The sequence below is a fragment of the Crocuta crocuta genome, unplaced genomic scaffold (genome assembly GCF_008692635.1).
Source record: "Crocuta crocuta isolate KB4526 unplaced genomic scaffold, BGI_CrCroc_1.0 scaffold107, whole genome shotgun sequence".
NCBI lineage: Eukaryota > Metazoa > Chordata > Mammalia > Carnivora > Hyaenidae > Crocuta > Crocuta crocuta.
The window spans coordinates 1460363-1485531 of NW_027531877.1; the positions used below are offsets into that span (position 1 = coordinate 1460363).

General features: G+C 40.3%; 1 protein-coding gene and 1 long non-coding RNA gene across 10 annotated transcripts in view; one reads left to right on the forward strand and one right to left on the reverse strand.

Annotated features, from left to right (window-relative positions):
- Positions 1–25169, reverse strand: part of PPP2R2B (protein phosphatase 2 regulatory subunit Bbeta) — a 453296-nt gene that overhangs the window by 311731 nt on the left and 116396 nt on the right. The window contains exon 1 of one of the 9 annotated variants that reach the window (XM_077772964.1): positions 3220–3281. The exons of 5 other annotated variants lie outside the window; for them this stretch is intronic. Coding sequence is in view for 2 of the 4 variants with exons in the window: in XM_077772961.1 (XP_077629087.1) it covers positions 2403–2475 (73 nt within the window). In the remaining 2 variants the exon portion in view is untranslated. Of the gene's footprint in view, positions 1–2402; positions 2477–3219; positions 3282–25169 lie in introns of those variants that run through there. 3 more of the 9 variants (XM_077772963.1, XM_077772957.1, XM_077772961.1) reach the window with 3 other exon arrangements.
- Positions 3421–25169, forward strand: part of LOC144239040 (uncharacterized) — a 37566-nt gene continuing 15817 nt past the window's right edge. Inside the window, exons 1-3 of the long non-coding RNA XR_013337296.1 lie at positions 3421–3873; positions 14220–14319; positions 21818–21941. This is a non-coding gene — a long non-coding RNA (uncharacterized LOC144239040). The remainder of the gene's footprint in view (positions 3874–14219; positions 14320–21817; positions 21942–25169) is intronic.

Genomic DNA, 25169 nt, shown 5'->3' on the forward strand with positions numbered 1-25169 from the left:
AAAAGGGTACTGGACAGAGATAAGCAGACTATTCCTTTGAGCTTATCTGCTAGTGTAAGTTTAGTGCCAAAGCAAATTGGCATCATGGCTACCCCTGTAATAACCAGGGATGTGGGCTATAAACCCCTTGTGGCACAGGCTNGTGGCGCATAATGGACACTTAATAAATGAAAGCTATTAATTATTAGCATACATTTGAGCTACTGAAAAGGGTACTGGACAGAGATAAGCAGACTATTCCTTTGAGCTTATCTGCTAGTGTAAGTTTAGTGCCAAAGCAAATTGGCATCATGGCTACCCCTGTAATAACCAGGGATGTGGGCTATAAACCCCTTGTGGCACAGGCTGTCTTCACCGCGCGCTATAAAGCCTTTGCCAAGCCTAATACAGTGTGAGGCACACAGTGTGTGCTCAAGAAACGCTTGTTGAAGCTGTCAACAATGGGATGTTCAGGCAGTTCAAAGCACCGCAGGAGTGGATCTTTAAAGGAAACTGTACCCTCCTAGGAGTCATTAAATGAGTTCTTCAGGGAGGGCAGTAACAACACGCCACCTGATTGCTTTGTTCAGAAGTACTTTCCGACTGAGTTACTCCAGAAGAGATGCTGTTTTTTGCTACATGACTGCAGGACTTCCAGTCCCGACTAGGAAATGGCTTTTCAGGATGGCTTGCTGGCACATTCGTGTAGGGAGGGGAGAGAAACACAGAGCAAGATGAAACTTCTACCAATCTGCTCCCAGCCTCTGGCACGCTGTTGTGTCCTATTATGCTCGTGTGTGTGTGTGTGTGTGTGTGTGTGTGTGTTGTGCATGGTGGGGGAGTGAATACATCAGCATTGCCCACGTGCCTCTGAAAATCAGGTCCAAATCTCATTCAATTCTATTAGAAAATCATTCTTACAGCATTACATAGGTTCTCTGAAAGCATTTTATCCTTTAAACACCAAAACCTCTTTGGGTAGAACTAAAATGGAAAATGTATAAAGGAGCACTTCTCTAAATGAAACCATTTCTGGCTAACCAGACCAAATTAGCCTTTTACAGGGTGCAGAGTACAATACAGTGCTTCCAGTCTTTGTTCTTGAGTAAAAAATTCAAGAGCAGAAATTCATTCCAGAACGAATAATCTCCAAATGCAAATTTTGCAAATCCGAGTTTTTGCTATTTTAGAAAACAAACCACATGACACAGTAATTAATAAAAGATATCATGTCTTATTAACGTTCATAGAGTAATTACGAAAATCACAAATCCATCTGCTAAGTAGTCAGCAAACAAGACAAATGACCGAGCTCCGTTAAACAGATTACCAGCAGCCTATGAGCGTATAATCTAATAGACCCATTCTGAGCCATGAATACAGCAGCTACTCCTTTTGCCCTGTGGACAGGCCACAACAATTCCATCTCCCACACAAGGCAAGACAGAGCAATGGAGACATCCGGCAAGTCGCCCTCTCCAGAGAGAATGTTCTCTTAAGCAAGTGTCAATGTTACTCATGTAGCTTGCTCTTGCAGCCCTTTGTACTGACACTTAAGATTTGGTTTCTTAAAAAGACATAAGAGAAAAGACCCAAAAGATGTCACCTAAAGTTAAACACAAGCCCAGGAATTTCTGCATGTAAAATGCCCATCAGGGAGGCTTCTCCCCTCCCCACACAGAAAAGTTCCATTTTCCTGTAACTTCTGTCATTTCATCTCTATTCCTCTTCCAACATTCAGCACCTGGACATATTTCACTGCTCCTCTCTGTGACAGGCATCTGAAGAACAGAAGCCACGTCTTACTACCCTATGGTGACAATAACTACCACTACGTCTAGTTGTGATTAAGATAACTACCATTTCTTGTGACTATAAACACGCCAGTCTCTGGGGGCGAGTGCTTCATTTTCTTAAGTTTATTCTCTGTCTCCAGTTATCCACAACTTGAGGTAGGCGCATCTTCTCCTTATACATGAGGCAGCTGAGAGCCACAGAGACTGAGGGACAGATCTGGGATTCATTTCTAGGTCTGAGAGACTCCGAGGCCTGTGTTCTGAGACACCATGCTATACTTTACACATCCCATGCAGCACCTAGGTCAAGCACACAGCAGGTATTGATAAATGTCAGTGGAATCAGTGAACATTTTAACATCAATTCACTCCCTCATCCCCTTGGTAGTTGAGGTTCAATCCTTATGGTTTCTGCTTTCCTATGCATTTTTCCCAGGTGTGCATGGGGTTCAGGGTTATTATTTCTACTGGCTATCCAAGAGTGTCAAGAAAAGCTTCCATTACCTTTTTTTTTACAACAGAACATAAACATCTTTCCAGGACTCTACCTCTGAGTTCAGGGGCTGCAGGATGATGTTCACAATTGGGCACATTTGATGGCTTTTCATTTGTATTGGTGTTACTCACATGTTGGACTATGAGCTAGATGGTAGGAGGGAGCCCAGTGCTCCCCACACCTCTTCCCTGCTCCCTTCAACATCCTGGCTCTACAGTCACCTGGAGTGGAGTTCAGGGCCTGGTGGTCACCAGGGAATAGTGGCCTTCTGATGCCTTCACACTCTCAGCACATAGCGTTCTCTCTCCATCTGGTAACTGCTTCTACCGTGCAGCCCACCGAGCTCTAGAGGAGAATCCTGATTGCTTTAAGCCAAGCAGCACATCCCATTGGCCTTTTCACAGTGGTTAACTCAAGCCAGAAGATGTGGTTCAGGCCAGCAATAAAGGAGGAGATGTCTTCTGGGGGCTTCTGGGAAAAATGCTTTCTGGCTCAGCGAGCTTTAAGGAAAGCGATTCTCTCTCTCCTTGCTGGACATTTACACAGAAAAAGAAAGATCAAGAAGGTATGAGAAATCATTCTGAAACTCGGAAGAAATCCAACGTTAGGGTTAAACAAGCTACCACAGAAGACCAAGGAGAAAAAGGAAAGTAAAATGTTGGATGATAAAACTGAGCCGCTTAAGCCTTGCTCCAAAGCTTGGACTATTTCTGCATTTTTCAGCTACACAAGAGTCTAAGTTCCCTTTTTCAATTAAGCAAGTTTTGAGCTAGATTGTCTCTGACTTGAAATCAAAAGATTTATAATATTCATTGGTGACAACTTGTTTCCATGCTCATCATCATATTCACTTTTTTTTTTTTTTTTTCAGAACAGCAACTATGACAAGGGTCTGAAGGACCAGAGGGGACCATCGCTTACCATAAAGTGTAAGCAGGCAAAATTTACCTGTCAGAGCCTGAGTAGAGGTGGTCTGCCTGATTTAGGGCCATGATCTCACAGAGTGCTCTCCAGTGTGTCTGACTAGTGAACTGCATCGCAGTCAATTATGTGTGTGGTAGTCATAAAGCCTAATTATGAAGACATGATGAGATCATTGCACAAGTGAACCACGAGGTAACGGCTACCCTAACAAGTTCATCAGCTCTCTCCAGCACGATCCCACACAGACCCTTCCTTCATGGCTTTTCTGTATACTACATGTTGTCAGGCGAATTGATGAATATCAGCTACGTAGAATGATGTTCTTCTCTGAGACCGCCTTGCTGCCTTTGCTGACAATGCCAGCTGCCCTTGAAATCCACAGAGTCAGCACAAACAAGGGAATTACAGGATTTAATGCAAAAAAATCTGTAGCAAAGTGTAGTCAGAGCTGCTCACATGGATATGATATGAGTGCTTGGATCCCATTTTGTGGACTTTTAATTGTGAAGGGTTGAGTTCTTCCCAAATTCTGGAGACTCGGAATTCAAGGATGGTAAAGGAAAAGACAACAGGGAGAGATCAGAACGGAATGTATTATATTTCCAGAGGATGTTTACAGAAAGAGCAGGAACCTGGGATGCCGTAGCCTCCAACCTGTCATGAGGGATAGTTTCATGGGTAAGCAACTTGTGCAGTCACAGAGCCCTGTGCTCAGAAGGACCACTTGTTTTTCTTCAAAGGTGGCAGCCACCATCGTGAAATCCCTAATACTTTTTGAACAGGGACCTTGCGTTTCATTTTGACTTCAGTCCACAAATTAAGCAGACCGTCCTGTTTGTTCTAGATCTTCAGTTCCCTGTTTACCAAAATCACATGACAGCAAAAAGAGAAATTTTACCAAAGACCTGCCTTAGATTTCCTATATGTCTCCTGTCCTTTTTGACTGTCTGCTCCTCTTTGGCCACCTTCTTTGCGATGAACAAATATTTTAGTGTGACACTGTCATTCTTCTGTGGATTTATTATATTTTTTTTGAGTTATTTTCTTCGTGGCCACTCTAGGGATTGCAACATGCATTTTAACTTATCATAGCCTTCCTCAGATGAATAGTAATTTGAAAATTTAGAAACGTTGCCCTAATACCAGTATCTCTTGCCTTTGTGCTATTATTGTCATATATATTCAATCTACAGATTATAAATATAACCCCACAGTATTAATATTATTATTTCATACAATCTTAGGTCTTTTAAAGAAGCTGGGGAAAGATGAGAAAAGGTGTATTAAAGGAATCTTTTATACCAACCTACATGTTTATTATTTGCAGTGGTCTGCATTTCTTCCTGTAGATTGTGTTGCTTTTTGCTGTCTTTTCCAGACGAACTTCTTTCCTTTGGTATATCTCATAAGATAGATTTGTTAGCAGATTTGCTCAGTTTTTTTTTTGTTTTGTTTTGTTTTTTTTTTAATCTGGAGATGCCTTTATTTTGCCTTCATTTTTGAGGAATAGTACTGGTAGACAGCGAATTCCCATTTGACCATTACTTTTCTTTCTGCATTCTGAATACGTCCTTCTCCTGCCTTCTGGCCTACATGGTTTTAGATGCAAAGCCAGCATCTAATTGGATCGTCGTTTGCCTATAGATGATGAGTTGTTTTTCTCTTGCTGCTTTCAAAATCTTCTCTTTGGCTTAGGCTTTTCACAGTTTGACTATGATGTGTCAAGGTGTGGATCTATTTATATTTATCCTGCTGTGGTTTCTTTGAACTTTCTGCATGTATAGATTAATGCCTTTTAAAAATCAAATTAGGGAAGTTTGGGGCTGCTATTTTTTCAAATAATTTTTCTGTCCCTTTCTTTTCTCTCCGTGCAGGACTCCCCTTATATGGATGTTGTTACGCTTGATCTTATCTCACTAGGTTTCAGAGGCTCTGTTCATTTTTGTCTTTATCCGTCAGATTAGATAATTTCTACCAATTTATAGTTCACTGATTTTTCCTTCTGCATGCTCAAACCTGCTGATGAGCCCCTTTAGTGACATTTTCTTTCTTTTTTACAGCTATTATACTTCTCAGCTATAGAATTTCTACTTGGTACTTTTAATAATCTTATATCCTTATTAAGAATCTCTATTTGTTGATCTATTGTTACAGTTTCCTTTAATTCTTTAAATAAAATTTCCTTTAGTTCTTTGAACAGATTCGTAATAGTCACTTTGAAGCCTTCCTTTGTCTGCTAATAGCTGATAAGGCAGAGACGGTTTCTATTCATTGCGTCTTTTGCCTGAGTGTGGGTCACACTTTCTTGTTTCTTGGCACATCTCTTAACTTTTTTCTTAAAAAAAATGGGACATTCTAGTTAATATATTACAGCTACTCTGATTCTGGTATTATTTCCCCCTTGGAGGTTGTTGTTGCTACTGCTTTGTTTAATAACTTGCCTGGGCTATATCTGTGTCCCCTGAGTCACTAGTGTCTCTGCTAAATTGCTGTGGTTTTAAAAATACATCCTTCTTTTTTAAACCTGGATTGCTAGAGGTTGCTCCTGCATCTGGGCAGCTCAGTGGTCAACTAATGGTTGCACGTCAACCATGCTCTAACACACTGAATAAGTAAAGCTTCCATTTATTGCTGCTGGGATAAGTTTGTGGGGAGGAGAACACATTTAAAATCCAGGCTGTTTTTAAGCCTCTTGGATTTTAATTTCTTCTGGGCCCTTTTGAGTCTCTCATGCTCATGCACTCAGACTCAGGATTAATCAGAAGTACATGAAGGGATTGTGCTCTCTTCAGTCTTCATTATGCACATATATAGCCTCAGACAGGAATACGCTGTCTTTGACCACAAATGTGGTTCTTCCCAACTGTCCACCTACAATACAATCATTTCTACTCATACCTTTGTTGAGTGTTTGCATTGCCCACCTGTCCAAATTGGCTGAGTCTCCTCAACCCTGGCAGAGAGGCTGCTGTTCATCATGGCTTTCCTACCTTGGCAGGACCTAGAAGTTGGGGTGAGGTGGATGGAGAAGGCTCAGGCTATAAGGTTAGAGCTTCCCACTCTTCCTACAGGAAAGTTCAGCCGTTTTTGAAGCACAAGCACTTCTCAGATTATTTTGTGCCTTTGGTTGACTTCCAAAGAACTACTTGGTTGCATATGTTAGTTTTTCCATTACTGTGGGTGCATTTGGGGGTGGATTTGCCCCACTTTTCATAGAGCCATAGCTAAAAGTTCCACTCTGCCTGGGGTTTTGACTTTCTCAATTTGTCCCCTGAGTCCACAAATTATGTTCGCCATCTTGCTTATTACAGAACTTCTTTTACTCTATTCTTTTTTCATGGATCACCTTTCACATACTTAAGTCCAATATATGCTAATGGATCAAGAACATTAAATTATTCTTACACACATCAGGTAATTTCAGCAACAAGTTCTATACCAATATTGCTATAAACCAAATTGACTCGCAGTAAGTTGAAAGCATTCAGTGAACTCTCCAAACATCAGGTGCCACTTATTCTTAGTCACATGGCCTTTCCTCACGGCAAAAAATATGGTCAAAATCCAATGCTGCCCTGCCTGCTGCCACTCAGCACTCCACAACTGTAACAGATAACACTAATCACTAATTTCTTTCACATCAAGGCATGGTCCCAGAATCTTCTTCAGACAGAACTCAAGGCAGCCATTATGTGATTCAGGAGATGAGACCTCTTAGACATGCCTTCTTCAAGTCCCCGAAGCTGAAGTTTATCTTTCTTCCTATTGCCTACTCTGTTTTCACCCACCAGTCAAGGCTTTGGGTTTGGTTCCCTGAGAAACATGTCCCTTTTTATCTGGGCTTCAGCCTCAGCTCTGGTTCAGTTTTTCCACTGGATCTCCGTATTTAGTCCTGTGCTGATTTCCTCCATTCTCATGATTTTAAACCCCGTCCATTTATTGACCTCTCTCAAATCTCTCACCCAGACTTCCAACTCTCTCTATATCATCTCCACTGGGAAGTCTTTTTTATTAATGTTTATTTTTGAGAAAAATAGAGACAGAGCATGAGCGGGAGGGGCAGAGGCAGAGAGAGATGGAAACACAGAATCCGAAGCAGGCTCCAGGCTCTGAGCTGTCAGCACAGAGCCCAATGTGGGGCTTGAACTCATGAACCCTGGGATCATGACCTGATCTGAAGTCAGACGCTCAACCGACTGAGCCACCCAGGTGGCCCTCCGTTGGGAAGTCTTAAGGACATCTCCAAGTGACCATGCCAAAAACTGAACCCCTAATTTCCCACCTAGAATCTCTTCTACCCCTATAAGCTTTTCTCATCTTGATTGATATTAAATTCACTCTCTCAGATTCTTAGACCAAAAAAAAGTTAGAGTCATCCTCAATTCTTCTCATTCTCTCTCATACTATGAGGAAATCCTGTTTGCTGTACTTTCAAAATAAATCAGAACCTGATGCCTTCTTACCACGGTCACTGCCTCCATTCTAGTGTAAGCCACAACATCTCTCATGGTAGTATTACAACTGATTTCACTACTTTTAACTTTGCTTTTTTATATTCTATACTCAGAGTGTTCCCTGATCCCTGCTATTCTATCCTTAACATAGTGGCCACAGGATCCTCTTTAAAAGTATGGCTGACTGTGCCACTTCCCTGATCAAAACATTGCAGTTACCTCCCATCTCACTTAGGATAAAAGCCAAAGGCTCTTCTTTTTTGTGCTTAGGAATATAATTTATTGTCAAATTGACTTCCAAACACCTCCCAGTGCTCGCCCCAACAAGTGCCCTCCTCATTGCCCATCACCCGTTTTCCTCTCTCCCCTGCACCACCCCCCCATCAACCCTCAGTTTGTTCTCCGTATTTAAGAGTCTCTTATGGTTTGCCTCCCTTCCTTTCTGTAACTATTTTCCCCCTTCCTTCCCCCATGGTCTTCTGTTAAGTTTCTCAAGATCCACATATCAGTGAAAACATATGATATCTGTTCTTCCCTGACTGACTTATTTCACTGAGCATAATACTTTCAGGTTTTCAATGACTCACCTCACATGGTCTGTCCTGCAACCCCCTTAATCTACCAATCTCATTTTTCCCTATACTTCTTACACCTTTCCAGGCCTGGTGGTCTGATGCTTCTTGAAAACACAAAGCCAGGTTTCTAGATAACTTCCATTGGCAAATTCCTTTTCCTGAAATACTCTTTCCTCAGATATCCATGTGGCTAATTCTCTCACTCCCTTCAAAGTGTTGCTCAAACACCACCTTTTCAATACAGCCCACCTTGACCACCCTATTTCAAATCGCACATTTAACCTTTCCATCTGCCTCTCCTTCACTGCAATTCCTTCTGCCTCTTCTTTAACCCCTGTCTCATCCTTTTCAATATTCTCCTTTCTCCCCCAGAGAATATCACCTTCCACGGTAGGACAGAATTTACTTATTTATTGTCCTGATGACTTATTATCTATCTTCCCCCTCTCTAGAATGTTGTAACTCAAAAAGGGCAGAGATTTTTGGTTTATTTTTTCACTGACATCTCATAGTCCCTAGAAAAGTGAGTGGTGCATAATAGGTATTCAAAAAACATTTGTTGAATGAATATTTGAATCAGAGGTGGATCTATGGTTCTGATATCTAAGTAGGTATTTTTGAAGACACAGACTGAATGTGAGAACAATTGCCAAAGAAACTTCAGGGGTAGCAGAGTTCAAAGAAATGTCAAGAAAATCTTCATGAAAAAGAGGAGTCAGTAGTTAAAGGAAAAATTGAATGGGATATTATATCCTTATCTTGACAAGTCCTGGGGGTATATTAGCATATTAAAGGTTCTGAGAAGTCCTTAAGGCAAGGAATTGACTCAACTTTATTTTTCTCTGGCTTTTTTCAGGATTATTATTTTTTTAATCTTTGATTTCCTACAGATTAAAAATTATATGATTAGGTAAAGCGGTTTGGGGGACACATTTATCCTTGTTATTCTCCAGGCTTCTTAGATCTATGGTTTGGAGTCTAACATTAATTTAGGGAATTTCTCAATCATAATTGTTTCAAATATTTCTTCTGTTCCATTCTCTTCCTTCTAGTATTCCCATTATGGGTGTGTTACATCTTTTGTAGTTAACTGAGATATTCTGTTCAATTTTTTTTTCTTTTTCAGTCTTGTTTTCTTTGCTTTCCAGTTTCCAAGGATTCTACTGCTATACCCTTTAGTTCAGAGATCTTTCCTCAGCCATGTCCAGTCTACTAATGAGCCCATCAAAGGCATTCTTCATTTATGTCATGGTGTTTTTTTCTGTCTACCATTTCTTTTTTCTTTTTCTAGCATTTCTTTTTGGTTCTCTCTTAGGATTTCCATGTCTCTGCTTATGCTGTCCATCTGTTCATGCATGTAGTCTACTTAATCCACAAGAGCCCTGAGCATGTTGATGATAGTTGTTTTAAATTCCCAGTTTGATAATTGCAACATTCTTTCCATATCTGGTTCTTTTCTTTAAAAATTTTAATGTTTTTATTTATTCCTGAGAGAGAGAGAGAGGCAGCGTGAGCAGGGGAGTTTTTATTTATTTCAGAGAGAGAGGGAGCTACAGAATCTGAAGCAGGCTCCAGACTCTGAACTAGTTGTCAGCACAGAGCCCGACACGGGGCTCGAACACACAAACTATGAGATCATGACCTGAGCCGAAGTCAGACGCTTAACCAACTGAGGGTGCCTTAACCCAGGCACTCCATTCCATATCTGGTTCTGATGCTTATTCAGTCTCTTTAAATTGTAGTGTTTGTTTGTTTTTGCATTTAATATGCCTTGTAATTTTTTCTTGGTAGCTGGGCATGAAAAATTGGGTAAAAGGAACTGCTAAAAATAGGCCTTTAGTAATGTGATAAAAAGATTCGAGGGGAAGGGAAGTGTTCGGCAGTCCTAAGATTAAGTCTTCATCTATTAGTGAGCCTATGCCTCTGGCCTGTGAATTTCACAAGTGTTTCTCAGTTTTTTTCTTATCTCTTAGGATGGACACGATAGCTAGGGTGGGCTAAAGCTGACTCTTACCCTCCTTTCATGTGGAAGAGTTGAGCTGACTAGAATTGGGACTTTCCCTTTCCCCAGGCAGGTCAATTAAGCTCTGACAAAACCCCAGGGCATTGCAGTTTGGTTACCTTCTTAACCAGGCAGGTCTTGCTGAGAACAAAGTGCTCTGGCTTATTTCAAAATGGCTCTCTTCCCCTCCCTCGCTGCAAGAACAAGGGGATTTTTCTCTGATATTTACTGTGAGAACCTAGTTGACCTCTCAGAGGTAAATTTCATAAATTGTACTCCCTCCCCTCCATGACTGGGTCCCCTCGGACTTTTTTAACTCTCAGACGTGTCCACACTGAGCCTCCAGCCATGCGTCAATTAGGGTTCAGGTTTTTCTACCTTGGCACTGGCTCCTCGAACTGCTTCCACTTGTGAGTCTCTGCTCCAGTAAGCCAACCTCCCGATATCCACCTCTGTCTCCAATTCTGGGGGGCAGCCGTTTGTCTGGTACCCTTCCTTATTTTACAAATCCAAGAAGAGTTGTTAACTTTTCAGTACATTTAGCTTTTCACTTACTGTTGGGATGGAACGGCAATGTCTAAGCTCCTTATATGTGGAACTGGAAACTAGAAATCTTGTTCTTGGTTTTTTTTTTTTTTTTAGATGCAATGTAAAGCTTTAAAAAAGATTTATATTAAAGATATAAGAAAAATGAGTAGCAGTTGTGAGCATGAGCTCTGGAGACAGACTGCCTGGGTTTCTATCTTGACTCTGCATTTATAAGAGTTATTTTTGTAGCTTAAGCCTTAGCTCTAGAAGAGCTGTAAAATAAAAATGGGCGCTATATCATAGTTTGAGGTGAGGATTAAATAAAATAACATATGTAAATAGTGTCTAGTACATAATAAGCACTGCCACATTTTTAAAATTTAAACAATTATTTGAATGCCTATGATCCTCCATTCTAGATGTCAGAGATGCAGAAGTGGAAATTGGAACCCCCTCATAGAGCTGATGTTCTACAGGCAGAAGATCAACCAGAAACTAATTGATTAATGTGAACTAATAAGTGAACATTTTCTGATAGTAACAGTGGTTTGAAGGAAACCAATCAGACTTAGGTGATAGAGGGGAAAGGAGGGCAGCTTCAGATTGAGTAGTCCAAAAACATTTTTCAGACAGAGGGACACTTGTACTGAGAGCTGACCGGTGAGGAAGCAGCCAAGCAAAGATCTTTCTGGAAAAAGAGCATCACAGCAGGGGAACATCAAAAGCACAGGTGTGATGGTTGAAGTAAGTTTGGCTTGATCAGGCTGCTCATGAGGAGTACAGGAGAGAAACAGCATCTGTATTGCTTTAAATAACACCAACACCTCTGGGTGCCTTTATTCAGAGGATGAGCTCTCAATTTATAATTTCATTTTTGGAGAGGGAAAGGAGCATGGTTTTAGAGGGATTCTAGCAATGATCCAGGGGTCTGGAGAAGAAGGGAGTCACAATCATCAGAGTCCTGGGATTCAGAGGGGAAGTGACCAGCCTGTTTTGAATAGGTTTTTTAGGTTGGGGTGGTGATCTCTGCTCTCCAGTACCCTACCCCCAACACACACACAAAGGCCAGAGGGGTTAAGGTGGGTGTGAATGACCAACTCAGAGGATAAAGAGATACAAGCTAAAAGCTCAGAAGAGATCTATACTTGGATCTTAATGATATTGTGCTTTCCCCTGCCCCCAAATGCTTTCTCATTCTTGCTGAAGCCTGTAGTCATTTCTCTCAGTTGACATGTTAGTCTAAAAATTCTCTTTTCTGTACTCTTTCTCCACCTCCCTCCTTTTGGAGGGCAGAGACAAATCTCTTGGGTATAACTAAACATCCAGAAAAATGCTCGGCAAATACCGCACGTTATTACTTTAACTTGTAAAAACCCAATTATTTACCCTACCATAATTAAGTCCTTTTCCAGACATAAAACTCCCCACATGCTGAGTGAATATAAATTTTCATTGGTGTTCATTTGGCCTTGCCAAACTAGCCTGAAAAGTGTGTCCCCTTTTGCCAAAAAAAAATTTTTTTAGTGTTCTTCTCAATAACTAGAGTTGAAAGGGGAAAGTGATACCTCTGTAACTCAAACCAGATCCTTCTGTAGTAATACCTTGGCAAGTGACAATGTGATGAAATTGTTTTATGCGTGCATGCTTTTGTTCTCTATCTTAATGTTTTTGAATGCAGAACCAACCTGTTTATTATTCTGCTGCTGCACAATGGGAAAGGGAGGTAAGAGGATTGCTGCTCTCCCAGGAGCTTCAAACAAAGTTTCTTAACAAGAATGCCTGCTCCTCACAGCATCCATGGAAATGTCCAGAAATAGTACCCACTCTCAACAATCTCTGTTTTCTAAATGGGAAGCATTTTCTGGATGAATCTAAGCCCAGTCAAGGGTACCCTATGGCACCAGTTCAAACATTTAGGGAGTGTTTGCCCATAGGGATTTATTCAGACGCCATCTTCCTTTTTTCTCAAATTCTTGGCTTTGGAGGCATTTCATGGTTCTTAGCAACTCTGGCAGAGGGTAAATAAGAGGTGCAGGGGAGGACACTCAGGCCACCTTTATCTCCTCATTAGCAGGTATGGGAAAGGCTTAGGTGGGTGGTACAAAGGACTGAAATTGTGAAATTCAAGAATTCTCTATAGGTTTTCATTAGTCCCACCGTGGCTAGCTCTTTCATGAATAACAGAGAGTGACTCTAAATGAGTTGACTCACTGCTTGCACGTGAGCGTGCATATCTTTGTGTGAGTTTTGTCTTTGTAGCGTGGGTGGGGATGGATTAATTTAAATTCTCGTCCCCAACCTCCAGTCACTGCTCCAGGTCTGGTCATTAGCAACAATGTGGTTTATTTCCAAACGCCCCTCCCTATGCATGGAGAGAGTTCCAAACTCTTTGGATCCTACTTAGTATGTCCCCAGTTTGGACTCAATTGTCTAGACTCTAGGGACTCAAGATTCTCCAGTTCAAATCCTTTTCTGTTCTAGAGCTCATCAAGTTATCAGCAGCCCCTCAGAAAACTGAGTTTTCTGTGTTGGTTTTAAGAGATCAATCGAATTACCGAAGATATCAAATCTACGGACAACAGATGCCATGAAGAGACTGAAGGGTCTAGTGGTCCAGGTGGCTAAGCCCTTTTCCCCCCTGCTGAGAGCTTCTTTATGCACATCACATTTGTGATTATGATAAGCAAGGTCACAGAGCAGTGAGAAAATGTAAGCTAATCGCTTGGTGCATGTCAAGAGATACAGCATGCTGAAGCCTCCCAAGAGAACCTTGAGAAGGAGAGCAGGTAGAGAAAGCTATATCCATCAGAGATATTACAGGTGCGGAGGTGCGAGGGAGGCCTTGAGAATCTGGAGGGACAGCTCAGACAACAATGTTTCTTTACCTGCAACGGCATTAGGCTCGCTAAAATGTCCATGTGGGAATTACAGTGTATGCTGTTTTAATTAAAGCAAATTGTATTCTACCTTGGAATTGTAACTAATTCTGCGTGCACTTTGAAAAATTCAGATTTAAAAAAAATCCTCTCAATCAGCAGCTGAGATTTCGAATAAAAGAGGTTGGAAAATAATCCCATGTGTTTCCAATTGGATGAACTGTTTGCTTGTAAAGTTATTTCCTAAGATTTTTTTTCAATTAACATATTAGATCCTTGTGGAGTACTTTGGATAAATGCCCAAGTTGCTCTCTGGTTAAGTAGAATAGCACAGAGTCTGTGTTCTGGGAACCCAATCCTCTGATTAGTGAGCAGGTCAAACCTCACCTTAATTATTTCTTCTAAAAATCAGAAGGCTTTTTATGATTATTTGAGAAGGTTGCTTTTTCTCTTCCTTCTCTGTCAGATAAGCATTTTGGCTATGCTGCTTAATTTTTGAGGATAAACAAAAGGAAAAAACCCCCACTGTCAATCACACTTGTGATGCTATTAATTACCATTTTGTTTTGTTCTGAAATTTCCACTTCAGGCAGATTTTCAAGCATCCAGACAGAAGCAAAATGAAACACACGTACGCTATGAGCAGACGGCTTATTGCCACAAACAGAACCTATGAGAAACCGGAGGAGGTAATCTTTAACAAGTGAAGGAAAGTAAAAAGTGTGTGTGTGTGTGTGTGTGTGTGTGTGTGTGTGTGTGTGCGCGCGCGCGCGCACGCGCACACGTACGTACGCACAGGTGTCTGTGTGTGTGTAGAAGGTGAATGGGGGAGACTCTGGTCTCTATTTCGTCCAAGTTGAAATAGAAAGAAATCAGAGGAAAGAACAAATGTTTAAGTGAAAGATGTTAATGTGAACCAGGCTGCTAATTGGTAATGTCTATAAAGAGGCAGGGCTAGCCTAGATACACAATTATGAGGAGGGTGGGATTTGCCTTCAATGTGGAAAAATAGATGGGACATTGTCGCTCTCCCATTGCAATGCATTCCTACTCTACCAGTGGCTGTTGATTCATTCATGCGTCCATCCATTCCATCACTCTGTCCTAAATGTCTACCAGTTACCAGGCACTGAAGATACAACAGTAAAAACCAGAGCAACTGACCCCCAGTCCCTTGTGCTACTTACAGTCCCAGTGAAGGATGGGCTTACACCAGACACGGCCATGCCGAATGAGCCATGCTAACATGAGGGATGGCCAGGTAGTTCTGGGAGCACTTGGTGGGGCTGTCCAACAGCATCTGGGGATGGCGGTGAGCTGTCAGGAAGTGAATTTTCTGGGGAAGTGGCATTTTAGCTGAGGCCCAAAAGCATAAGCCAGAGAGCAAAGGGGAATGGCAAAGAGGAAGGAAAACATTGTGAGAGTTAGTATGTTGGAGGAACTAAAAAGAAGTTTGTGTGTCTTAAGTGAGAAGTTTGGTAGAAAACATGGCTGGGGGAGTGGGCAAATCTTAGAACCATGTTGATTTGAGACCTGACTTCTGAGGTCTGCACAGGCTTAGAATCAGAGGTTGCTGAGTTTCATTCGCAGTTCTGATCTCTCCCAAACACCTGGGCAAGTCACTTCACTTGGAAGCCTCATTTTCCTTATCTATAGAATGGAAATCTACCTATTTCATAGGATTGCTTGAAAAATTCCATGACTGGACATGAATCCAGATGGCAGATCAGAGTAGTCAATTAATGCGAGCTCTGGCTATTCCTTCTCTAATGGTCAAATACAACAGCATTTCCATATGGAACAATATCTAAGAACACAAATTTTAAAGCCATCATTTTAGGCATTAGCCAGGGTAGATGTGTTGACACTGTGAGGTGGCGTAACTTCCTGAAGTGTCTCAGTCACATATTCCATATGGAAGTTTGGTCATATCTCTAGTTCTAAGACAATGAAGATTTCCCAGCAGTGGAGTCACTTGATAAAATATCATTTTGGCCAGCCTTTCCATCTGCTAGTACATTGTCCTGATCATTCATGTTGTTTAATAAGATCCTTAAAGTACTATCACGTCCCCGTCTGAGGGGACACAGGAAGTAAATGAAATAAATAGCCATACGCAAGGGTTACTAATACATGAGATACTGTGTTTTTGTTAGCAGCCTTAAGATTCCTGGTAAGCAAGAAAAAAAAAAAAAACTCAACCCCTAAACAATTATTATGAATATGTATTTTTTTTTAAAGAATGGTTTAGGGGTGCCTGGGTGGCTCAGTCAGTTAAGTGTCTGGGCTTCAGCTCAGGTCACGATCTCATAGTTAGTGAGTTTGAGCCCAACATTGGGCTCCATACTGACAGCTTGGAGCCTGGAGACTGCTTGGGATTCTCTCTCTCTGCTACTACCCCCCATCTCAAAATAAACAAGTCAACAAAAAAATTAACAAAAGAGAACAGTGTGTTGAGATCTTGCAGTTCTTTTGATTGCTTTTCATATCACTAGGCTCAAACTAACAAGACTTTTCTCAGTAGACGGACCATGCACAAAGCAGAAAAGCTCTCCTGAGCCAAAAAGAGAAGTCTGTTGCCTAATTTCTTTTAGCCCCTATGCCTGGGGGCTTAGTTTTTCCGAATGAGCGCTTTAACACATCTGTACGGAAAATCTGTTCTGTACCAGGTAACTGGGATCACAGACATGAAGGACACACTTTATACTCTCCGGGAGGGCATTGGTCTGCTGGGGGAGACAGAGAACCAGTGAGTTAGTTTTTTTTTTTTTTTTTCAATGTTTTCCAATGGCCAGCACCCATGCTAAGTGCTATATATGTTTTATTAGAGTGGATTCTCTAAAAACAGCCCTTTGAACAAGGCCATGTTACGTTCAATTTGCAGATAAGAAAATTGAGATTTAACAGTTACTTGCCCAAGGATGGCTAGGAAACCCGTGGCTGAGCTGGGAGGAGCTGGGCAGTCTGACCCCTGAGTCCCGCTGGGAATGCTCCCACATACCTTCTGGCATATGAATAGGTTACTACAATGTGTGGTTTTGCATGTACTATGTACTGTGGAAGCAATACTGACAGAAGTTAGGGAGAGAGGAAGGGAGAGCCCGAACCAGGGCCACTTTCCAAAGGAGGTGGTAGTCTTTGAACTGAGATTTAAGGGCTGAGGAGGATGTGTCCAGGTGAAACGCTGGAGGCAAGGAGTCACTCTTTGAGCTAAGGGAGCAGCATTTATACTTTCCAGGAGAGAAAGGCTTCAAGGAAATGTAGGAAGCTCAGAGGAGCACTTGGTTATCCGTGTCAACAAAGGAAACATGTGCGACAGATGATCTAAGATTAATGTCTATTTGGCTTCTGTATAGATAATGTTTTTATTTATTTATATCCTGCCTCACTCCACAAAGGTTCCGAGGTAAAATTCATTACACGATTTTTATGCAGTGACCTTCCTAATTAAGTTTTTCTCAGCACTGTCATATTCGTCTTTGTATTCCCCGAGCCGTATGCACAGCAACGTGAATAAAAGTTGAATTGAATTTACATACTTCGAGCACAATGTAAGTAGTTAGCAAGGGCAACTGGTACCAGAAGCTTGGTGGGAGGCGAGGAAAGAGGGGCCAAAAGTTAAAATTGCTTAGACTGAATACAGTATTTTACTCAGTCGAAGATGCCAGTGATCAGAGGGCATGCTGCTACTCTGTGTGCTACTAGGAAAGAAGAAAACACTGCCAATTAAATTGAAACACAATGTTGAGTCACTATCTATTGCAAGATGCAATCTGTTTTCAGATATGCTAAAATATGAAAAGCCACGTGTCTTTAAAGAGATGATATATGGTGATGATACTATCCCCTCACCAAATAGTCAGAAATTCTAAAAATCAATGGTACTCTGAGCATGAGAGAAAATGAACACCCTTACGCCATTTTCAATGCCAACTTGTCTAACCATCCAAACCCTAAAGATTCTGGAAATGCTTTGACTTAACAATTGTACCACCAGGAACTGAACCTAAGGAAATAAACATAAAAGTTTTTAAGGGTGTAATCACAGAATTATATATAGTCATAAAACATAAAGAAGAAATACCCTAAAATGTTCATTTTATATATATATGTATACATGTAAGTAAACATATATAATGTTATACATACCATTACGTAATATAATATATAAGGTATAATATGTGATATGTGATTAATGTAATGTGATAGCTATATAAGTTTACAGTTATATAATAGATTAAAATGATGACAGAGAAATATTTATTTAAATGGAAAAACATTTTATAATAAATTAAGTTTTACAACTCAGGTGATAAAATATGTGCTATAAGACAAAATTACTGCTGTGAAAGAAAAATACATTTCCATCTTCTACTTACATAGGAATAAAGTCTGGAATGGCATATACCAAAATATTAACAGGGATTTTCTGGATAAAGGATGTTAGTTGATCTTTTTCTTTTCTCTGTGTTTTAATTTTTTAAAAATTGGAAACCCAGACACTAGTTAGACATAGACTTTTACGTAGACCACATGAATGTGGGTAATGGAAAACCAACTAACTTGATATAGAAACGCCCTTTTCTATGGGGTAGGCTCCTGAATCTTTCCTGTTTCCTAAATGTGCCCGGCTGGGCTGCTTCCAACTGAGACTCTGTTTAAAAGATTTGGAAAGGGCTGGGGCACCTGGGTGGCTCAATCGGTTAAGTGTCTGACTTTGGCTCAGGTTGTGATCTTGCGGTTCTGGAGTTCGAGCCCCGCATCAGGCTCTTGTGCTGACAGCTGGGAGCCTGAAGCCTGCACTTGATTCTGTGTGTGTGTGTCTCTCTCTGTCCCTCCCTTGCTCATGTTTTGTGTCTCTCTCACAAAAATAAATAAACATTAAAAAAAAAAAAAGATCTGGAAAAGGCTGTTTGATTCCCAATTGGAAATACAACTTCACCACCTGGAGTTTACCGCAAAAGCTCATACCTAAAATGAGAAAATAAATACTGCAGTCCACAAGTATGCAAGGGTCTGGGGAATGCCAATTGTCTGGTGTCATCGTACTCTGAGCAAAGTATAAGATCTTGAGCTCAGGCAAGACAAGTTCCAGGTTCTACAACTGAGAGGGAGGGTGATGATCAGAAGTCATGGTTAGCCTTCAATTTTTATCCTGGCTAAAATGGAAAACCTCCAGATCCGTTTCTAAGCACCACACCTGCCACAAATCCACAGGGTTTGGTTTCTGTTTTGTTTTTTGCAAGTCATTTGTAATTCTTCACAGCTGAAGTCATATTCTGACAGGTAAAGCCTTGGTGGTCTAAACTCCACTTTAGGGATGAAGTGCAGCAACGGACTGTATCTATATAGTGAACTGGTCTGCCCAAAGTTCACAGGAGACATGGTTTTTGAATAGCCAGCCATACAGTTCCTGCTTGAATAGATAAGGCTGTAGACTGAATGCATTCTGCTGGTATTTTTTACCCCAATTTCATGAGTTACCTTTTAATACATTTTTAATATAGCTTTATATTTATTTATAGCTTGCCTTAAAAAATAAGCTTTTCTGTACATTTTCCAAGGATTATATATCTAACTTTTCCTTAATAAAAAGTTTAGTTAAGATAAAGATTTAATTTTGCAATCAATTTTTATCTACTTGTTTATAGACATGGGCTCGTCATTTCATTTTTCACCTTTGACATTTTGATCCATTTGTTTTCTACCTGTCCATTATCTATTATCTGTCTTTCTTGTATCTACTTATTTATTTATTTTTAATTTTTTAACGATTATTTTTGAAGGAGAGAGAGACAGAGTGTGGGTGGGGAAGGGGCAGAGAGAGAGACATACACAGAATCTGAAGCAGACTCCAGGGTCTGAGCTGTCAGCACAGAGCAGGACGCGAGGCTTGAAATCACGAGCCTTGAGGTCATGACCTGAGCCAAAGTCGGCCGCTTAACCACCTGAGCCACCCAGGGGCCCCTATCTTTCTTTTATACGATATTGGACAGTTATAACGTAAAAGAATAAAACGAAGATTTCAAGTGACACAGAAGCCTAGGTCAAAGCAGGGAAGGATATAGTATTTGGGGAATGTTTGGGTATTACAGCAGGCATTTGCTGTTTTTCTTTCTTACACTATGTTATTCTTCTAGATAAGAGCACCCTGACTTCTTTTCTACCTTAACTTAATCTTTACCCCTTTGATTATCTTTTTTTTTCCTTTAGTTTATTTATTTATTTTGAGGGTGGAGAGGGGTGGAGAGAGAGGGAAAGAGAATCCCAAGCGGGCTCCACACCATTAGGGCAAAGCCTGATGTGGGGCTTGAACTCACGAACCTCGAGAACATGACCTGAGCCAAAGTCAAGAGTGAGACCCTCAGCCGACAGAGCCATTCAGGTACCCTTCCCCCCTTCCTTGTCTTAATAGGGTTGCCCGTGCTACGATCTTGCTCTCCAGGCAGCAGGTCTATGCCTGACGAAGCACAGTGCCCCATCCACTTGGTCAGGATAAACGGGGTATTCAGCGATGGGGGCCTAATCCAAAACCAACAATCACAGAGAACTTCTCTGAAATTATTTATGTATGGACACAGAAAAAGGAGAGCTTTTTCTCTTCTTTTTCATCTTGGATTATGAGCCATGGGAACGCATGTCTGGAGCTACCCCTTCCTTGTGATCATGTAGGAGAAACACATTAGCAGGAGAGAAAATGAGGCCACCACTCAAGGAGAATCAGAGCTAAAAAGGAGTACAGTGATGAACAGACACATTTAATGATGAGTCCCTAGAGGCAAGATGCTTCCCCCACCCCTAATTTTCCAAAAAAAATCCCTTTCCTTTTTTTAGTATAAGCTTTTTGGAGTTGGGTTTCTGCCATTTGAAACTGCCCAAGTTCTTGACCAATCCTTGGTCTTTTGGTTACCTCCCAAATCACCCTAGGCACCTACACACATTGTTTATGCACATAGAAGTGCCTGTGCTCAACTGAGTTCTCTATCATAAGAGTATCCAAACAGTTATAATTTGATTAAAGTGCAGTTAGTCTAAAAAGAATATGGATGACTTGAGTCCCTTTGCTATAATTTCCCTAAATTGTAGCCTTAACATAGAATTGTGCCTTGTCTTTGGTTCCTCTGTCCTTGTGTTCAGACTCTAGTCCTGAACTGGCACATTCACCCACTCCTGATGTGATTTGATCCTCTAGTTCACCCTGCCAAAGACCCTGCCAAAAGCACGTTCAGAAGCTATACGTTTCCTGGAATCGCGTCTTCTTGGTTCTCAAGATTATAAAAGACCACTTAGAAGGAAAACGATTATGAGGCTAAAGAAGATACATTAAGATTTTAACAGAAATCCAGGCCGACTTTGGAAGGCAGCTGGAAAACAGGACCCTCCTCCTCCCACCTTCTCTCCTCCCAAACAAATGCCATATGTCTGTTCACAAAGCGATCTGGCTCACCGCTATGTGGTTGACCTTCGGTACTGAAAAGATGCCAAAAACTCTTGGGACCTAGTTTTCCTCTCAGCTCATTGGTACAGTCATATTTAATATGGTTGAGGAAAAAATGAAAACTGTGATAAGCAGGATGGTAATTCTTCAAAGCAGTGCTTCAGTGAGATATATCTCTAGATGTTTCACTGTATTTATGATGGCTTACAGAAGAAGGAGCCTTTTGGGCCTGCTAAAATAATGCTTCTGGTACCCGGGGGTGCATTCAGATCACTTCAGCGTTTGTGCCATCTGTATAACATCAGAGAAGCAGGACATAGTTACTTCTTTTTTCTAAGTACCATGAATTAACTCACAGGTCAGTATATTGGATGCGGAATTGATAACAGTGTAGTGCATTATTCCACGTGTGGCAAGGTAGATGATATGTCTTCTTAAATTAAAATGACTTTTCAGGCAGAGAAGGACAAATATCATATGTTTGCACGTATAGGAGGATTAGGAGGAACTTGACGGAGGAACAAGGGGGAGAAGAAGGGCGGAAATGGTGGGGGAAAGGGAGAGAGGCAAACCATGAGAGACTCTTGAATGCTGACAAAAACTGAGGACTGATGGATGTGGGGGGCAGGGGGGATGGGCATGGAGGAGGACACTTGTGGGGATGAGCACTGAGTGTTATGTGGAAACTAATTTGACAATAAACTATTAAAAAAAAAAAAATTAAAATGACTTTTGTGTTGGTTTTCTAGGGCTGCTGGAGCAAAGTACCACGAACTGGGTGGCTTGAAACAATAGAAACTGATGGTCTCATAGTTCTGGAGGCTACATGCTTGCAGTCAAGGTGTTGGAAGGACCGTACTCCCTCTGAAACCTGTAAGGAAGGATTTTTTCCTTGCTTCTTCTAACTTCTGGTGTTTGCCAACAAGTCTTGCCATTCCTTGGCTTGGAGATGCATCACTCTGATCTCTGCCTCCATTGTCACATGGCCCTCCTCTTACTCTGTGCCCTTCCTCTTCTTCTAAGGACACCAGTCATACCAGATTAGGCCCTACTCTAATTCAGTATGAAATCATTTTAATGTGATTACATCCTATTTCCAAATAAGGTCAGATTTTGAGGTACTGCTGGTTAAGATTTCAACATTTCTTTTAGGGGGACATAATTCAATACATAAAGCTCTACTATTGCTCCTGATTTATATACTAATGCATGCTTCTCATAAAAACAGTAAAATTATTAAGAAACATCTTAAGAAGAAATTAAAAATCTACATTTCTACCACCAAAAATAACCATGTTAAAAATGTGGTGAACATCTTTTCAAATATTTCTCATAGCAATCAAATGGTTTCTTTTTTTTATTATCAGAAGTAGGTCAAGTTTATGGACAGAGGCAGTTAAAGATTCTATAGTTTCATGGAAATTATAGTAAGTGATACAGTGGTACACCTCTTCTTTCCTTTTTTCTTCATTCTTTCTTTCCTCCTTTCCTCCATTCCCTTCCCTTCTTTCTTTCTTTTCTTTTTTTCTTCTCTGTTTTTTTAAGATTCTATTTATAATCAGTCTCTACATCCAACATGTGACCTGAACTCACAACCCTGAGATTAAGAGCCATACACTCCTCTGACTAAGCCAGCCAGGTGCCCCTCCCTCTTTTTTTTTTTTTTCTTTATTCCACTTAAACAACTATCTTTTTAGGAAAAATGCCTGTGGATAAGGTATCTCAATAGAATGAAAATATACATTTTTATTCATATTACCAAGTTATTCATGCAGTAAAGGTTTATTTACTTCTATCAGTAATGCATGAGAGTTCTAGCTTCTTCCTCTGATTATAATTATTGAAATATATAGGCTTAAATTTTTAAATTCATGATTATTTAAAACTATACTCCCCTTAATGAAATTCTAAACCATTGTTCTCCTTTATTCTTAGGAAATAAACATAAATCCATTTTTATCTAGTTCTTTTGTAATTTGATTTTTGAATTTTTAAAACCTGGACCCATCCAGAATTGTGTGTGTGTGTGTGTGTGTGTGGTGTGTGAACCTGCAATCCAAAGGTTTTGACAGAATTGAGTTTCATTTCCTTGTCTTGAGTTTTAACTCACTCTAAAAATTATATGGTTTTGGAACATAAAATCAGTGTGTTTCCTGTTTCCTTTCCAAGGGATCAGATTTACTTAATAAAAGACCCTGTACTAATTCACAGAAAAATGCATTTGCAAGGAGGAATCAGGGACATAATGTTGAACACATAGTCAATAAGCAGTACTTGTGGCCTCAATACCACAGTTAATTGAATTTCCCAGCGTTCTTGCCATAACTACTCCCCTTCTCTCCCACTCAAAATAGCCTGTGAGATTGTGAGAATAAATGAAATTACAGGGTTAATATTTAATCCATTCTAATTTGTTTTCTTTAAATTGCAATATTGGCAGACGTGAGTCTTTTAAATTTTCACTAGTTCGGATTACTTACAAATCATCTCCCCAAGCCTTTATAAGAGACTTGAGTTTAAGTCCCCTGGTTCAGAGAGGCAATGGAAGTTTTGGAAGGCAAAAAAGCTAAATCACAGAGGGAAGTATGCTTCTCCCCAGAGAAAACTGGTACAAGCCCATATGAGGAGTTTCAATCAAGCTTACCGAAACAGTATCTTCCGATAAAATGAAGACAACATCCCTCAGTATCTCTTTTTCTGGACCCTCACATGGATTCGCTATTCAAGAACATTTGTTCTCCAAATACACCATCTTCACACTGGTCTTTTCCTCTTAACTTTCCATTAGGTTGTTAGGTAATTTTGTCTGTTCTCTGTCTTTTCAACATGTATTCAAGAAGAGGCAGCCTCAATATCTTGTCTCAGGTGGATGGCATTTCATGCCAGTGACTTGCTATTCAGCACAGAGATCAGCCTCCTCATCCTTATCTCTTTAAATGAGTAAATGAATACAAATTAAAGTTTTAATCTTTAGACTGTAACATCAATAGTATTTTCACTACAAGTAGTTTCATAATGGTCTCATTACTGTTCCTAAGTGCAACACATTGAGACGTTTAAATTGTCGATTGCTACTACATATATTCTTTGAGAACAGGTATCCAGGTAACCATGGCAATGCTGTCTCCAGGCAGGATGGGAGTGGGGTGGGAAACTATTTCATTAATTGAAGGGAAGGGACTGAAAAGGTATTTTCAAGCTGTGGATCGGAGAGAAAGAGAGAGAGAGACGGGGAGAGAGAAGTAGGTTCCACAATCCTATTTTCTTTTCATTATCAAATTATGCAACCCAGGCAAACTTCAAATTATGTGAAACGTTTAAAGAAATCATAAGATTAAATAAAGCAGCATTCTTAGCCCTTCCACATTATTACAGTGATTGACCTGTACTAGATCTTATTTGGTTGGGTTCTTACATAGTCTGATTGAAACTCGATATATCTACTGAGAAAGCAGAATTGTGTCCTGTGTTTTAAGGCTAAAAAATGGAAGAATATTCACATAAGCAAGAAGGCTGTGTAGGCGGTCTAAGAGCTCTATTTATTTCAAGCTGATGGCACCCGGAAAAGCTGATATTATCAGTAAAATTTTATTTTCAACCTTCCTTCCCTGCTTCCACCCCCACCCTTGATAGTCAACATTTAAAAACTATATATACAAATGTAATATATATATTATTAAAAAGATATACCATATAAGAGCTATATATATATATAAAGGGTATTTATTATATTTAAAGAGTATTATATACATTTATATAATCAAACGTAAACAAAAGAGGGCATCTGGAGGGATATGGAGAAAAAAACACAAACGTCTGATAAGGCTTCTCAGAGGAGCCTAATATTTTGCTTTCATTTAAAAGGTACTGCAAATTGGTGATCAGATCAACTTCTGTTATTTAGCCAAATGTGTCCCTTGTGTAACTTGCTGCTTCGACTATCTGACAGACATGTTCTAACGGACAACTGAGGATTTGTAGAAACCCAATTACCCAGATAGACATCCTGGCTTCTAATATATGTTGGCCACAGTTTGTAGCATTTCTTTTCAAATTAGGCCAACATATGGGACCTTAGTGACCCATGTTGAATCTCTCCAA